The sequence below is a fragment of the Typopeltis vanoorti genome, chromosome 24 (genome assembly GCF_054136105.1).
Source record: "Typopeltis vanoorti isolate ZY-2024b chromosome 24, IOZ_Tvanoo_1.0, whole genome shotgun sequence".
Lineage (NCBI taxonomy): Eukaryota > Metazoa > Arthropoda > Arachnida > Uropygi > Thelyphonidae > Typopeltis > Typopeltis vanoorti.
The window spans coordinates 73,269,756-73,288,098 of record NC_143572.1 but is presented as its reverse complement, the minus strand read 5'-3'; the positions used below and the strand labels follow the sequence as shown (position 1 = coordinate 73,288,098).

Sequence of the window (18,343 nt, the reverse complement as noted above, 5' to 3'; positions counted from 1 at the left end):
AGCAACTTATGTCAAATGTTTTAAATCAGAATGCAATTTTGAAATAGCCAACATTATGAAAAATGTTAGTATAAATATAAACTCATTATCAGTATTAAAAAAAAAATCCTACCCTCAACATTTCCAACAAAAAGTAATGAACTTCACCCCCCCCCCGTGCAAAAAAAATAAAATAAAATAAAAAAATAAAAATGCAGAACATACACCTATTTCTAGACAATACATGAAACAAGACAGGTTTTTTTTTTTTTTGACCATGCAAAGAAACTTTAAAAATACAAAACAAATTACACTCTAGATTGTAAATATATATAATATAATACACTCAGCATAGAAAAAAAAAAAAAAAAAAAGCAACAAAATGATACATTTATTACTAGCAGACTACAACTATAATATACAAATTATATATATTTAGTTACAAATATTTTCCCCTAAAGTAAAATAAATAGTTTCTATTTAAATTAAAAAAAAAAAAAAAAAAAAAACTGAGCAAGTAAACTACTATACACGCCTTTAAATGCCATATTTGGCAGCCAAGTTAGCATTGAGCTTCACTCTAATGCTAGATTTGCATACATACATACATACAGATGAAAACTGGGTTATGAAGAAGGGAGACAGATGGCAGGGGATGAAGACTAATGTTTTATTTCTTGTGAAGCTTTGATATAACTTAACACAGGGCTTTCCATGTTCTTTATATTAAGATATGAAAGGAATTTCCAAAAAAGTTAGAAAAGACAGATAAAATCCTCTTCAAACAAGTGCCAATAAAAAATTGATAAATATAATCTAACAAGCATAAACAGGAAAGAAATACTGAAAAGAGTAATCTGTTTAGATGAAAAAATATTCATATATGCTGTGTATGTATATATATATATATATATATATATATATATATATATATATATATATATATTACAGTTTCAAATGTTGAATGGCTACAAAACAATAGCACACAGTCTAGGAAGTTGCTTAAATATTGCCAAAGTTTCAAAATGTCTCTAAAACTTGCTAAGATAATGAGATACTTAAAGCTTACTATTTATTTTTCTATGGAAAACCTGCTATCATTTCTATGTTTTCAAATGATATGGACAATATACTAAATGATATTCAGCTAAAACATGAACTAGCATCTTCAAGAAAGAAGGTGATATTTGTACTTATATAATCTGAGAGCTACATCTGAGGTTGCTGAATTATGGAGGTAGTCAACAGCTAAGTATAAGAGAAAACAGTTGTTTCTAAATACAGTTCAATTTATTTTATTGCTACATCTAATTTTTTGCAACTACAGACAAGACAACCAGCTACTTATAAATAAAGTCACACAGAATATGGCTAGCTTAAGTACACTCTGAAAAATCTGGGAACAGCTTTCAAATTAAAGGAAATACACATCTTTGCAGGGTGCTGCTTATAACCTAGCCAGAAGGAGAAATTGTTTCAGCATTTATTTTGGTAACACTGAAGGCACATGATAATTATCTGTGCTTATACTGATAAGAGGTGGTAAACAGATGGTGCCAAGAGTCTAATAGATAGCGCCATAGATCTCAATAAAGACTAATAACAACGATATTTTCTACTTAAGTCCAAAATACCTGAATTAGCTAGCCAGCACCTATGACTAAAAACCTAGGAGCAGATATAAGCTATTTTAAAAAAAATTCATATTTTACATTTTTTTTTCTTTATTTTTTTTAAGAATGCACATGTAGCCCTGTGTTTTTCACATTATACTGTGAAACCGTGCAGTGCTGCATGCATCCCACTCTGTACTGTACTGTACACAAATTCCACAACCGTCATACCTGTGGATTGCTACAGGTAGATGGAAAGAGGGATGCCGAGGAAAATGATGTAAGGGATGCTAGGAAATGACCTGTTAATTGCGGCTTTGGAAGATTGCTGTGGCTTTACCACCAGAGAAGAGGTCCCCACATGACTGAGCCAACGGCAGCACCAGCCAACATTCCCATTGCGACATCTGTCCCATCTGGACGATAGTAGCGTTCTGGATGATAAACCATGGCTGCTTGACCTGGAGGAGTTGTCACTAAATTGTTATGAAAGAGAAAAAAAATATTTAGTAATATTTATTAAAGAATAATTATAGACGTCTTAAATTCTCATACACATGAAGAAATTTCACATAAATCAATCCTCTTTTATAGAGAATTAAAGGCTGGCTAACAATTTAAAGATAAACTAGTAACATGCCAATGTAGTCAACATTTTGGTACAATAACTGCCAGAAAAAATATCATTATCAATTCAAATCTAGTCACTGAGTAGAACTTTTTCTAGGTCATATTGCAGCAAGAATTCTCACATTGAATTACTTTATGTTTATTTAATGCATAAAAATATGGATTTCCTCTGGAAAACTCCGGTTTTTAATTCCACAGCTTAAACATCAACCACAGAACTTGCATAGACAATCATTCAAGATCATGAGATGGTTTATAATCACCAGCAGTTCTCTGCCATGCTCTTGCCATAATGCCTCTAAAAATGATAGCCATGGACCAAGCTATCATCAATAACACTGGAGACAGCTACCTACCGATTTCCAAAAGCTATTTAGCATGAAAAGAACATTCTTTCGGAATAATAATAGTGTATTAAAGGCTATTTCATTTCTCTATAAAATATTCAGTTTACTGATACGAGCATTCTGAACAGTTTTTCTCTTAGCAGATTGCTGTATGCCATTTTCTTTTTCTATCTATAAAACTTACAGATCCTTATTATATTCCAATGATTTCTCAACTACTTGTCTTAAAGTGAATATCTGACAATGATTACCACTACTTTTCCTTAAAAAAAAAAAAAAAAAAAAAAAAAAAAATATATATATATATATATATATATATATATATATATTACCAATTTTACTCTAAACTCTCAGTACAGATTCTCACATCGTTGTACATGTACAACAATGTGAGAATTCCTTTGTAATTCTCATTGTGTTATTTCCCTTTTATATAGATGTGATACTGTTATGGATCCATTTAATCATCTGGTACTCAACATCCTAACCAGGCCACCTTCTGAATTATGCAGTATAACTAAAACTTTTAAGTCAATATTTGAGCATTTCTGGTTATATATAATCTACCCCAGCTGCCTTTTCATATTTCAGGTTACTGATTGCTTTTTCTGCCTCAAGTATTGATATATTTGCCTAATTATACTTCTCATGTATATTTTCTAACAGTATCCTATTACTGTTTGTTTCATTTAATAGTCATTCAAAGTAATTATTCCAAGCATCTAAAATATCCATTTTTTATATCACCTTTATAATCTTTGATTTCTTTTATAATACTTGCTTCTCATTTCAAAGATTTTTCAATAAACTTTTGAAAAATGTTTCCAATTTCCTGATATTTATATTCTTACTAAGGATGTTTAAAATATCTTAAGACCACTAATCTTTATTTCATGCATTACTAACTAAATCAATGTTTCCTTCAGCTTTTTTCAAAGTCTGCAAGATTGGTTCTTGTTTATAAATTTTAATTTTTCTCACTTTATGTGTTTAGTTCACATCTGAAAAAAATCTGACCTGGACTTTTTTTTTTTATTTTTAAATTTGTAAGTAATTTACCCCAATAAGATAATCACTGATGAATGTAAAGGATGTAGTATTTTTTAGGAATTACAGAAGAAGAGGTACCTAATGATATCAGATAATAAAGGTGACATAAAAATATATGTTTTGTGTCCAGTTAGGTCAGAAACCTATGAAAACAATGTCTCAAGCAGAGGCGAGTTTGAAGCTATCTGACAAGGCTAACAGGATAAAATATATAGTTGAGTATTGCTACAGGCCTGGTGGTTCAGTTGCTAGGGAAATGAAATGCATAGCCAAATTACCTTGATGGGTAGTAAGAGTAATTATTATGGGTGATTTACATTATCCAAACATAGACTAGGTAGAAGAGAAATCTCATGATAAGAATGAAGAATTTATTCAGATGTTCTCGTGGAAAGGCTTAGACGTTGGTTATGCATTTTTTATTAAATAATTTAAGAAAATTACATCAACTAGGATATACATTAAAATAAAATTTAATATACTTCAATATTTTGGCAACGCCACGTTGCCATTTTCAAGAAACTTAATAAATTAGAAAACTCCACAGGCTCCTTAAGAAGGACACTTCTTGGCCTGTGGAAATCACTAACAAATTAAAACCATTTAACTCCCTACCTCCCCGTATTTATGGACTCCAAAAAATACATAAGGAAAATGTGCCATTATGTCCCATAGTGGATGGCATTGATTCCCACACACACACACAAACTAGCTAAACATTTGGCCAAAGCTCTCTCTCACTATACTGGCAACACACCTTCACACATAAAAAAACTCAGTCCACTTCAAAGCCAGCATAGAAAACCTTACACTCAAACACACTGACATAATGGTCAGTTTTGATGTCTCCTCCTTATTCACGAATGTCCCACTCAAAGAATCTTTAAAGCTAATCCAAGCTAAATTTCCTCCCAATATCACAGCCCTATTTCAGTTCACAATGAACTCAGGCTATTTTGTTTGGCAAGGAAAATTCTACAAACAAATAGAGGGGACAGCCATGGGATCTATACTCTCTCCCCGCCCTTGGCCAACTTTTATATGGAGACTTTTGAAGAGAAAGCCTCACCAAACTTTGTCCCACAAAACCCAACCATTTGGCTTCGCTATGTTGATGATGTGTTTGCTATTTGGCCACATGGCTCCGATGCACTCCTCTCCTTCCTAACACACTTAAACAATCAACACCCCAGAATCAAATTCACCCTGGAAGAAAGAAAAAACAACTGCCTTCCTTTCTTAGACACACTAGTCACCCACCAGCCTGATGGAACCTTGGTTTTCTCAGTCTATAGAAAACCCACCCCATACAGGCAGATATATTCACCAACAATCCCACCACCCCTCCTCGCAACAATATGGAGTCATTAAGACACTACACAACAGGGCTAAACTTATCTGTTCAAATAACAATGCCCTAACTAAATCACACTATCAACACTTTCTCAGCCAATGGCTACCCCCCCCCCCAAAATCCAAAAAATATTGAAACAGTAACCCCCCCCCACCCATCACAACAAGGATTACTCGAAATCCATCATCATACCCTATATCCGAGGCACCTCAGAAAAAATTACAAAAATCCTAAAAAAACATGACTTGACTTCTTGTTACAGACCATATAAAAAATTGGCGTCCCTTATCCGCTCTACGACCCCCCCCCCCCGACCTACCTGGTGTATACCAGGTCCCTTGCAGCTGTAAGCTGTCCTACTTTGGCCAAACAGGCAGGACAGCAAATATCAGAATTTCAGAACACAAGGACTACATCCGGTTTCACCAATACAGCCACTCTGGTCTTGCTGACCATGCGCTGGATACCTGCCATAGAATACGATGGAAGAACGCCGCGATAATACACCATAGTAAATACAAATATGAAAGGCTTTTCATGGAATCAGCTTCAGCCCTATGAAACAATCCAAACCTCAACAAATTTGGCTGCATGAGACTGCCTGAAATTTGGGAAACCCACACCAGAAGACCTTCAGCCCGATTGCCCAAGAATACCAACATTGCCCACTAGGGGGCACCATCAAGACTTTAGGAGAAATAATAGCTTCCTGCTTCTTCCTCACTTACTGTGCGTTGTGCCTGCATGCACGTGTCTTGTTCTTAAGTTTCTTGAAAATGGCAACGTGACGTTGCCGAAATATTGAAGTATATTAAAATTTACTTTAATGTATATCCTAGTTGACGTAATTTCCTTAAATTATTTAATAAAAAATTATTCAGATATTGTGAGAACTTTCTGAAGAAGCATGTGAAAGAAGGAACTCATGGTCAGAGTATTAGATTTGATTTCATCAGAAGACATCTCAGTTAAGAATGTGAATGTTCTGCCACTAGATGATGACAGTGATCATGTTCCTGAGAAGCAGCTAATAATGTGGAAGTTCCAATTAGGACAGGTTACATACATGCTGAATAGGTGAAAATCATGACAAACTCAGCAGATTTCTATCTTTGGTCACATGATATCAGTTACTGAATGGAAAAGGCATCAGCAATGCACAGGAAGATTTGAAAAGGCTTAAACGACACAGTATCTGAATACGTCCCTAGAGTTAGAACAAATAAAGCGAGAGTAAAATGGATGTGCAACCTTATTAAGCAAGAGATCCAGTATAAGTTGTAGAAAGAAGAGAATAAGAGTGAGAGGAGTTATGAAAGATATAAAGCACAGGCCAGAAAAGTTACAAGTATTATATGGAAAGCTAAATAAGAGTATGAAAAATTGGCTATGCAGGTTAAAGGCAACCCATAAGAATTTTATTGCTATGCTGCAAGTAAAAGAAAAATGAATGTCGAAGTGTACTCATGTGTCAGAAGCAGATGAGACTGTTCAAATAATGAGTGCTCGGTGTGCTAAGAGTTATCAACCAGATATAACATGGTGCACAATGCTACCACTATAGTGGATGAAGAGATTGAGATGCATAAGAATAATGTTCAAGTTGCATAATTTGTATATCAATTCAGCAATAGGGCCAGATGGTATGCTGTACAAGAATAAATAGAATATGCAATGATGAAATAAGGAATTAGAAATAAAGGCAATAAATGATAAAAAATAAAAGAACAAACGAAGAGAACATGTACAACAAATGGAAGAAAGAAAGCTACCAAAGGGAGTAATAAAGTATAAATCTAAAGGGAAAAGAGATACAAGACCTAGGAAAAAATGAATGTATAGTCCTTCAGATGCCAAAACAGATTTTTAGCCTATATCGTGAATGAAGGAATATCAGCACATGTGCTAAAGGAATGTTAAGATGAAATGACTTCCCCTTGACACGTCCATATAAATTGAGCCTCAGCTCAGGAAAGATCTCATGGGAATGGAAAAAATGCATGCTAGTTTAATGGTACAAAAACTCATGTCTAACTATCAGTATATCTGGAATGGTAATAAAGATTTTAGAGACAGTGGTAAGAAGTCACATATATATCATAGAAATGGGTTCACAGACAAGCTATACTTCACAAAGAACAGCTAAGGGGAGGTCACGATTTAGCAATTTGCTCATATTTTATAACAAGGTTATGACTGAATTAGATAAAAGGAATGGTTATCCTATGATACAGTTGAATTTTGCTAAGGCATTCGATGGGACAGCACATGAAAGGCTGTTGAATAAACGGGAGAATATGGAATTGAAAACAATCATAGGTGTAATGAGGAAAGTTCGTGAGAGATGTTGTAGACGGTACCAGTTGTGGTTCAGTGATAAATAGTCTATCATATTTTGATGGCTGTAGGTGGTGAACCTGATAAGAGTGAGAGATAAAAGTTTACAAGTGAAGTCAACATGGAAGACTTTTTTTTTACAAGGGATTTACGATTTTTTGAAGAGATTTTTGAGATTTTTTTGTTGAATACTATAGCTACTCCTTGTCCCTGATCACAACATCTTCTAATTCAGCAGCATATCTCTTTGTTTTGGTAATATCAATTATGTCAATATGGTAGTTCTCTAATTTTTCAATGAGTTGTTTTCAATAACATACAGGGCGCTTAAGGGTCGAAGCTGTATAACTGAGAGGAGACCTCCACATAGCCTTTAAAGGAATGCGGACAACCGACCAGTGCTTCTGACCTAATGTCCAATCCTCACCTTCTCGTGGTGTACCCTGTTTGGGTATCTACTTGGATACTGAACGAACGAGGATGGGCTGGCAATTTGGGATTTAGCTGACCAAATTGTATTCTTATTGGTTAAACCAAAATAAAAAAAATGATGGTACAACATGGGGATGCTTAAGGGTCAAAGCTGTATAACTGAGAAGAAACCTCCACATAGCCTTTAAAGGAATGCGGAGAACCGACCAGGGCTTCTGACCTAATGTCCAATTCTCACCTTCTCGTGGTGCACCCTGTTGGGTATCTACTTTGATACTGAACGAACGAGGATGGGCTGGCAATTTGGGATTTAGCCGACCAAATTGTATTCTTATTGGTTAAACCAAAATAAAAAATGATGGTACAACATGACAAAATTTCATGCCGGCTGGGGCGTCGCCCGGTTAAACAAGGCCCCCGTTGTTTTCGCCAGGGAACCAGGGCGAACAGCGAAAAGTCAGCTACTGGAACAAATCTGAAAACAAACCCCAACTCAATATCACCAGAGTTAAAGATCGGTACTATCAACGTAAGAAGCCTGAATGGCAAAGAAATGGAGCTAACTGAGGAATTAGATAAGTACCAGATCGACATAATAGGGGTGACTGAAACAAAAAAGACCAAAACTGGTGAGATCTTTCTGAGCAATAAATACAAAATGTTATATTCAGGCAATGACAATCAAGGAAAAGAAGGAGTAGCCATAGTATTCAACACAAAATACGAGGCTAATCTTCTTGAATGGCAGTCAGTCTCAAGTAGAGTAATGTGGGCAAATATGAGAATGGGGAACTGGACAATGAGACTTATTTGTGCTTATGGTCCCACAGAAGGTTCTACTAAGGTAGAAGTGGAGGAATTTTTTGAGGCTTTAGAAAAAGCAACTGACACAATGAAAAAGGAAAAGTTGGTCCTTGTTGGGGATCTAAACAGCAGAGTAGGAAATGATTGTGAGACATACAAAAATAATTTGGGAAAATTTGGAGAAAAGAGCAAAGCTAATAATAATGGCAAATATCTGTTGGATTTCTGCTCAGGACATGGACTGGTTATTACTAACACCATGTTCCAACATAAAAATGTGCACAAATTCACATGGAGAGAAGAGGCTAGGAATAAGAAAAGTCTCATTGACTATGTTATTGTTGATAGTGATGTTTTCTCCCTGGTGCAGGACACCAGAGTGTACAGAGGATTTGAAATTGGAAGTGATCACTATTTAGTCTTGAGCAGGATAAAATTGAATTTCATATTGAAAAGAATAACATGTAAGAAAGTTTTAAAGCGAATAAAAGTTGAGCAGCTCTCAGATGTGAACTGTAGACTAAAATATAGAAAGATTATTGAAAAGAAAATGAAAGAGTTTGCCACTGAATCTCCAAGGTTTGATTTCTGTTCTCAAATTCTTTCATTTTCTTTTGAGGTTGTGTGCAAGGATAAAAAAATCAGAACTCACTCGTGGACACAGGAAGTTAAAGAGGCAGTGAAGGAAAAGAAGAAAGCATATCAAAAGTTCCTGGCAAATAAGTCAGCTTTTACTCTTACAGAATACAGAGACAAATGTAAGAAAGCTAAACAGTGTGTAAAACTAGCTAAATAAAAGTCATGGGAGGACTTTGGCAAGAATATAGAAAATAAATATCAAAAAGGTGGCAAAATATTCTGGAGGTTGTTGAAGAAGCTTAGGAATGGAGGAAAGAGTGCTGTAAAAGGAGTTAGAGATGATACAGGTGACATGAAAACTGGAATAAAAGATATCCTTGAAGTATGGAGTAATTACTTTGAAAAACTGCTAAATGAAGCAAGCAGTGATGACAGCACAGTGGTAAAAAACACTGACCAGGCATGCAGGAATACATATCCATACTTGAAGTAGAAAAAGCCATCAAAGGCTTGAAATGTGGAAAAGCAGCTGGAATAGATGATATTCGACCAGAAATGCTGAAGTATGGTGGTATAAGAGTCTTACAGTGGCTGCATTGCATAGTTTAGAAAGCCTGGACAGAGGGACGAATTCCCGATGATTGGAGTAGAGCTCTCATAGTACCCATATATAAAAAGGGAAATACAACTGAATGTGAGAATTACAGAGGTATTTCCCTACTGAGTGTTCCTGGCAAAATCTATGCAAGTATACTTGAGAAACGGTTGAGAAGAATTGTGGAAGAAAAGCTTGGTGAAGAACAAGCTGGATTCAGGCCAAACAGAGGCTGTCAAGATCAGATCTTCACTTTACGACAAATAGTTGAGAAAGCATGGGAATATAACAAAGATCTGTATTTAAGTTTTGTCGATTTGGAAAAGGCATATGATAAGGTGCCAAGAGAGAAGCTATTCAATACGGTGCAGTTATATGGTGTCAATGGGGCATTATATCAAGCAATACTTAGTCTTTATTTGAGTTGTAAGTCAGCAGCTAGAATTGAAGGAAGTACAGGAAGATGGTTTAATGTTAAATCTGGTGTGAAACAAGGATGTACATTATCCCCTCTGTTATTATCTATATGGATCATGTTATGAAGGAAATTGGTATTAAACATGATATCAAAATTGGAGATGTTAATGTCAGCTCTTAGCTTTATGCGGATGATGTTATACTTCTAAATAAATCCGCTACAAGTCTGCAAGATTCTCTGACTAAATTGAATAGCTGTTGTAATAGATATGGTATGAAGGTCAGCAATAAAAAGACAAAGACAATGAAAATAGGCAGAATCATTGAAAATGTCAACTGTGTTGTGAATGGAGAACCTGTGGAACAAGTAAAACATTTCAGCTACTTAGGCACGATTTTTACTGAAGATGGTAAATTAAATATGGAAATAGACAACAGAATCAGCAAAGCTGGTATGGTGGGAAGTCAATTGAATAAATTCATATGGAATAAGAGAGAAATTAGTCAGAACACTAAATTAGCTGTATACAAGACAGTGTTCAAACCAGTTTTAACTTATGGATCTGAGAGCTGGGTCAGAAGTAAAACACTTGACCAAAGACTAGAGACCGCAGATATGAGAGTCCTGAGAAAGATTAGAGGCGTGAACAGATGGCATCAATGGCAATATCATATTAAAAATGAGGATATTAGGAAAGACCTTGACATTGTCTGCATCCAGGAATGCGTTAGCAGAGCTAATCTCAGGTGGTATGGTCATTTAAACAGAATGGGCGAGGAAAGATTAGCAAAACAAGTGTTCTCTGCCAGGTTGGCAGGAAAACGACCCAGAGGAAGACCAAGATATAGGTGGATTGATATGTACAAAGTGCCTTAGACGATAGAAATATAAGATCTGATAATGTTGGAGTCTTGACAAGTAACAGACTGATTTGGAGGAAAATTGTAGATAGGAAGTTAGTAATGATATAATTTTTTCATGTAGTACTATCATATCCTGTACACCCCTTGTGGGGACATGGCAGGAATTTGTTGATGATGATGATAATTGTTTTCCATAAATTAAAATTTCTTTTGAACATTATTTCTGTCTACTTCTAGTTTCTTTTTTTTTTCTTTTAAATTCCCTACACATTATATGGACACCCAATCTGTAATGCTTTGCTTATTCTATTATTTATTTCCATATTTAGTTTGACACCTTTGCTAAACACTGTGCCAAATAAGCTGTTATTTATTCATTAGGTTCTGCATGAGAAAGAAATTAATGTTTGCTATCTACCATTTCACAGTTTGTGTATTTTAATACTAGATTTATTACAGTAGTTATTCGAGTCCTCAAGACATTGGATTTATTGATGATATAACGTCATCTGCATAAAGTAAAAAGCTGAGTTCAGTTAAAAATTAGGATATTACAAAAGCACCTGACATTGTTAGAATTCAGGAATGCATGAGCAGAAATTATTTCAGGTGGTACAGTCACTCAAACAGAATGAGAAAAGAAAGGTTTGTGAAGCAGGTATTTTTTTCCCCAGAACTGCAGGAACCAAGATCTAGGTGGATTGATACAGTAAGAAAGGCCTTAGAAAACAGAAAATCTCATAATGTTGGAGTCTTGAAAGAAAAGAGATTGTCACCATCATCAATTTCCTGGTATTATTATTATTATCTGAGACCTCCAAGGAGTCAAGGAAGGCTATAAATCACCTAAACCAAATGTCATACCTTCCCTTAAATTCATTCACATTAGATGCACTCACTACCACTAAAGCAAACTATTCCACTCACTCACTGCTCTATGAGAGAAAAACCTAGCTCTTACCATTTCCTTCACTGTGAACAAACTTAACTTCCATGGATGTTCTCTCCCCACCTTCCATATAACAAAAAATTTCATCACATGACATACTATAATACCCAATCAAAAGTTTACAGACCTTTATCATATTATCCCTCTTTTTCCTGTTAACCAGAGTCTGCAATCTGTCCTCACAATAAAAATCCCATAATCTGGAAATAATCTTTGTAACTCTTCTTTGCACCTTTTCCACAGCTTCTTTATCCCCTTAGAACCCATGATACCAAATCTGCACACAATAATCCTCTTTATAAGGCTTTATCAAAGCCTTATAAAGAGGCAAAATGACAAAATTTTCCTCCAAATTAGTCAATTAGCTCTGAGTGCACTAATATTCTAAGACACTTCTCAATGAAATTTATCTAGATCTTGGTCATCTTTGGATTTTTTCCCTGCCATCTTTACATCAACGATTGTTCTGCTAACCTTCCTTTTCAGATTCTGTTTAAGTGGCAATATAATCTTAGATTAGCCATGTTCATACATTCTTGAATGCTAGCAATGTCAAGTTCCTTTCTAATAATGTCATTTTTAATATGATTTTGCCATTGGTGCCACCTGTTCACTCCTCTAATTCTTCTCATAACCCTTATATCTGTAGTTTCTTCAATCGAGTGCATTATTTCTAACTCAACTCCCAGATCATAACTTAAAACTGGTTTGAACACTCCCTCGTATACTGCTAGTTTGGTGTTTTGGCTAATTTCTCTCTTATTCTATATGAATTTATTCAGCTGGCTATTCACCATGCCAGCTTTGCTTATTGTCCGCACAGTTAGCCAAGTGGTTACGTGCTCCACGACCGTATGCCTGGGAAAGGAGTGTCCTGCATTCAATTCTCATCGCTGATGTGAGGGGCAAAGGATCTTTCTCAGACATAGCCAAGTTAGCCGGTCTTGGGCATGGACTGCACGGTTTTTCTTCCCAGTTTATCTGGGGATTTTCCTCTCGCAAAGCAGGCAAACTGAAAGAACACAACGTTTCATAGACAATTACACATGCATGGGGATAACAACCCCACCTCATAGTGAGTTATGAACTCAAAAATGGGAGGCCAAGGCCCTACATGGGCTGTAGTGCCGAAGAAGAAGCTTTGCTTATTCTGTTGTCTATTTCTGATTTAACTTGCTATCTTCACTAAAACCTGTGCCTAAATAGCTGAAATGTTTTACTGGTTCTATAGGTTCTCCACTGAGAACGAAGCTGAAGTTTTCTATGTTCCTGCTTATTTTCACAGTTTGTCTTTTTATTGCATTTTCATGCCAAATTTCTCACAGCTGTCATACAATTTAGTTAAAAAATCCTAGAGACTTGTACTGGATGTGTTTAGGGGTATATCATATCATCTTAGTTCTTTGCATAAATCAAAGACCTAAGTTTGATATTGGATTCTAATATCAGGTTTAATACCACTTTCTTTCATAATGTGATCCATATAGATGATGTATAAGAGTACAAATAATGTGCATCTGTTACATCTCTGTATTTTCCTTTCTTTATTAGAGTACGTATTTATCTATCTATCCCAATGGCTTTAACAGGCCTTTAAGGCCCACAACCTTCCAAGCATGCTTGGATTTCATAAACGAAATACGAGGATAGAATGGTCACTCCTATGCCTCAAGATATTCTTGGCTGTATCCCTGTGTGTTCACGGGGCCGGTTTGCCTGCTTGCGGGATGAAAAACACCAGATAAACTGGAAGAAAAAACCCTAATGCCTGCGCCCAAGACCGGCTAACTTGGCTATGGCTGAGGAAGATCCTTCAGCTCCTCACGTCTCCGACGGGAATTGAACCTAGGACACTCCTTCCCCAGGCATATGGTTGCAAAGCGCAAAGCCACTAGGCTAACAGCGCGGACAGTACGCATTTAGCATGATCTAATTTTGAACCAGTTCTGTCTATATCCTTCTACCTTAATTTTATATCTTTTTCCTTATTATATAACCCGGTTTGGCTCCTAGGGATATTTCCTCTTCAGAAACTGGCAAATTTATATTTTAACTGTGCCAGCCAGCTTCCTATAACAAGAATATAATTCACGTTCAGGTAAATATTCCTAGGTTTTAGGCATATACGTTAATCTAGAATTCACACGCGAGTATATAGATCTCGGTACATTGCAGTCATGAGCTAAGATCTAATTGCAATTATATAATTATCTAAACTCCTTCCTGCTATTTGGTTCTATTTTCACAAGTGCTAGTTTGACACCCAAATTGAGGGCAAGACTCAGGTTCAAGGGACAAAACATGTTTATTAATGCTAAAAGACAGGTACATTAAATCTTGTATTAAGTTATCAAAACTTCTGAATTGCTAGCTAAGTGAATGTCTTATGCTAAGCTATACAAACTGTTCAATACTAATCTAACCTTCTTACATAAACTGACATGCAAAATCATGTAATACAAATGGATAATAAAACAATGTCACACTGAAGTCGAGTTCCTTCATTCACATCGTTGGGCCGCTAGAGGGCTACATGGTGTGTAGTGTTTTCAGAGAGCTCCCGAAAGCTAAATATAATTTTGAGTGAAAATCGGAACATTGGTTTAAATCTTAATGTAGTATTGCTTATTTTTGGTAGCTTGTTGTGTATATGTGATTTTGGTGTGAATTCCATTTTATTTAACATAGCACTTTAACGATACGTTTCATAGAATACATTTCATTATCTTACGTCGCATTGGCACATGGCGGCAATGCAACGTAACATAATGGCATCCAAAAATACGATGCCTTTGTTCAAAAACTGTAATGTGAGGGAGTTTGTCCAATGCCATGTGTGTGGGATGTATGCATTCTCGAAGGTGGCTGGAGTTTGGATGGAAAGTGATAGAGGTGGGAGAATGTGCAGAAAGTGTAAGCAGAGTGAGGAATTGAAGCATGTGACAGGTCATGAGATAGTTATGGTTGAAGAAAGCCAGAATGTGAGTGAAAATAGTGGCTTGATAGGGAATTGCGATGTTGTACAAGATGGCAATGAGAGCGGTGATCAGAGAGAGAGAGAGTGAAAGCAACTATACAGAGAGAGAGAGAGAAAATGGTTTAAATGACAAAAAAAATGAGGAATTATTTGTAGGGAGTGAGATTGCTAGGTTGCGCGCAGTGATACACAGTGCACAGCGAGAGTTGGAGCACCTGCAAAACTCTTTCCAGAGTGCCTCGGCTAAGGGGAAATAAACAAGTGTTCAAAAGGAAAAATAAGCATAAGAGCGGGAGAGTTTCTGAAATGAAGGAAAGAGTGTTGTATGGTGAGTCCTTATTAAGAGGAGTGATAGATGGTAGTTTAACTAAATCGTACTTACTGGGTGTAAAATTTAACGATGCAAATGAGAGTATTAGAGTGCAAAAACAGAGGGTGAAAGAACTGATAGTTGTGGTGGGTACGAATGAATTGAAAGGAGATAAATTTTTTATAAGAGAGGACATTAAAGTATTGTAGCGAAAGAAAAGAGTGACAGAGCTAGGATGGCGAGTCTGTTGTCACGGCACGACAGAGAGGAGTTTAGAAGGAAGGCCATAATCGTAAATGACTTTATGTGCAGGTTATGCAGATGGTGTGGAATTCGTGGACATGTGGAATGAGTTTGCTGGGCGAAAGGATTTATTCAAAGATGGATGGACTGCATTTGAATGGATTTGGTGTGCGGAGACTGGAAAAAGTGTTGCTGAATGAAGTGAAAATGGATGTGCAGAACCAGGGAAACTAGAACTACCAAGAAGGAGGGGAAGTGGATATGCGGACAGTGAGACAGTTGAGTGTAAGAATGTATATAATGTACCCGAACCAGTGCTAAAGACAAGAAATCGGAATGGAATAGTTAGAATAATGCATCAAGATAGGAGTGGGACAAAGGGACCACTGCATTTCATATATACTAATGCCAGGAGTATTAGGAACAAGAAGAAAGAATTTTTGGCCTTGATTGGCTCTTCCTGGCCACAGGTTATTGACAATTGTGAAACATGGCTGACGGAAGATGATATAGTTAATGGGATAGAATGTGTAGGTTATAGTGTGTTTAGGGGGGGACAGAGAGAATAAAATGAGGGGTGGAGTGTTATTAATGATAGCTGATTCACTGCAGCCAAGGAGAAGTTGAAGTTGCATTGCAGGATAGCGAAAAGAGCTCATTTGAGGCTATTTGATGTGAGATTGAGACTGGCAGAAAAAAATATATAGTTGGGTGCTGCTATAGACCAGGTCATGGAATAGATGGTAGGGATAGTATGCATAAGCAAATAGAAGCAATGAGTGCAAGGAGGGTAATTATTATGGCTGATTTCAACTATGGTAACATTGATTAGAAGGAGGACAGGACAGGAAGGAACTGGATTTTATTCAATTATTAAGGGATAACTATCTGAGACAGGGGTTTGTGAGTGTTTGACCTGGTAATAGTATCTGAGAATTTGACTGTAACGAACATGACCACGTTGCCACCTATTGGTGAGAGTGATCATAAGGTCTTGACCTGGGAGGTGGCTAAAGGGATGGAATTTTCGATTAAGACATAGTATATGTGGAATTACAGTGCTGGCAAGTATGACAAGCTTAGGAGATTGCTTGGTTCAGTGCCATGGCATGTAAAACTGCAAAGGGCTGGATGTCGATAGAGCATGGGAAGTGGTGAAGGAGCATTTACAGGAGGCTATGGCTGATTGTATACCTAGGGTCTGAATGGTAAAACAAGTAGGGGTTAAATGGATGAATAACACCATTAAGCTTGAGCTGCAAAAAAAATAAACAACTGTGGAGGGAATTTAAAGAGAAAGGTGACCTGCAGGCACACGAACGGTATAAAGCGCAGGCCAGAAGGGTAACGAGTGCGGTAAAAAAAGCAAGCGGATTATGAAAGGAAACTAGCTATGCAAGCTAAAGAGAATCCCAAACAGTTCTTTCAATATGCTGCAAGCAAAAAAAAACTGTACACGGCAGAATGATTTTAAGGAATAACGATGGTAAGGAGGCCACTGAATCAGTCGATATAGTGGAGTTATTGAGCAAGCACTTTGCAAAAGTATATCATCCAGGTGGTGACATTGAAAAAATGAAGGAACCATTAGTTTATACAGGAATTGTGATGAATGAAGTGGAGGTGAATAGTCTATTACAGAACCAAATGTGAATACATCTGTGGAATTGGATGGTATACCAGCACGGGTCTTGCGTGAAGCGGCTAAAGAATTATCAGTGCCCTTGACCATGTTGTTTAATCTGAGTCTCGGGTCTGGTTTAGTCCCGAAGGTGTGGAAAAGGGGAAAATAGTTCCACTGCATAAAGGAGGATCCACGACTACAGTTGCAAATTACCGACCGATCAGCATATCAAGAGTCGTTGTGAAGGTCTTGGAGAAAGTAGTCAAGGGAAAAATACAGGAATGGATGAATGAAAATGAGATACTCTACGGGGGACAGCATGGCTTTGTGAAGGGCAGATCATGCCTCAGTAACTTGCTCAAGTTTTATAACACGGTGACAGCTGAACTGGATAAGGGAAATGGGTTTACAGTGATACTGCTGGACCTGGCAAAGGCATTTGACAAGATGCCACATGGAATTCTAATCCGTAAACTACAACGTATGGGAATGGATATAGGGTTGGTGAAATGGATAGGTGAGTGGTTGATGGAGAGATATCAAAGAGTAGTTTATTCAGGAGTAGAGTCCAAAAGACGGCCTGTGACTAGTGGTGTGCCGCAGGATTCTGTTCTTGGACCACTGCTGTTTAATTTGTTCATTAACGATATAGGGAAAGATCTAAGAGGAACAGTTCATTTGTTCGCTAATGATGCAAAGTTGGGTAGGGCAATAGTGAATGCAGAAGACGTCAAAATCTTGCAGGACAACTTGGATAGATTGGAGTTCTGGACTAAGGAGAATGGTTGTCAATTTAATGTGACAAAATGCAAGGTTATGCATTTTGGGGTGAAAAGATTAGCAGCAGTATACCACATTGGTGGAACTGTACTCCAGGAGACTGATGAAGCCAGGGACTTGGGAGTGTTGGTGGATAGGGAGATGAAGTTCGGGGGGGGGGGCACATTGCAAAAATGGCTAAATCAGCTCATCAACTCACTTGATTGTTGAAAAATACTTTGACGAGCAGAGACAAGCAAGTTATTGTACCTCTGTAACGAGCCTTGACAAGACCTCATCTCGACTACTGTGCCCAGATTTGGTCACCCAGGTTTCTTCTTGATGGGGAGGAGGTGGAGAGGATCCAGAGGCGAGTGACCAAGATGATAGCAGGTCTGTGGAATGAACCTTATGAGAGCAGGTTGAAGATTTGTGGGTTGCAGAAATTAGTTGATAGGTGGAAAAGGGAAGATATGATAG

The 18,343-nt window shown here is 36.9% G+C and overlaps 1 protein-coding gene across 2 annotated transcripts in view; it reads right to left on the bottom strand.

Moving 5' to 3' along the window:
* Positions 1–363: 363 nt before the first annotated feature.
* LOC150093407 (pleckstrin homology domain-containing family B member 2-like) overlaps positions 364–18,343 on the bottom strand; it is a 222,213-nt gene continuing 204,233 nt past the window's right edge. For both annotated transcript variants that reach the window (XM_090413438.1, XM_090413437.1), the window contains exon 8: positions 364–2,068. In XM_090413438.1, coding sequence (XP_090269564.1) covers positions 1,929–2,068 — 140 coding nt within the window. In that variant the 3' untranslated portion in view covers positions 364–1,928. The remainder of the gene's footprint in view (positions 2,069–18,343) is intronic.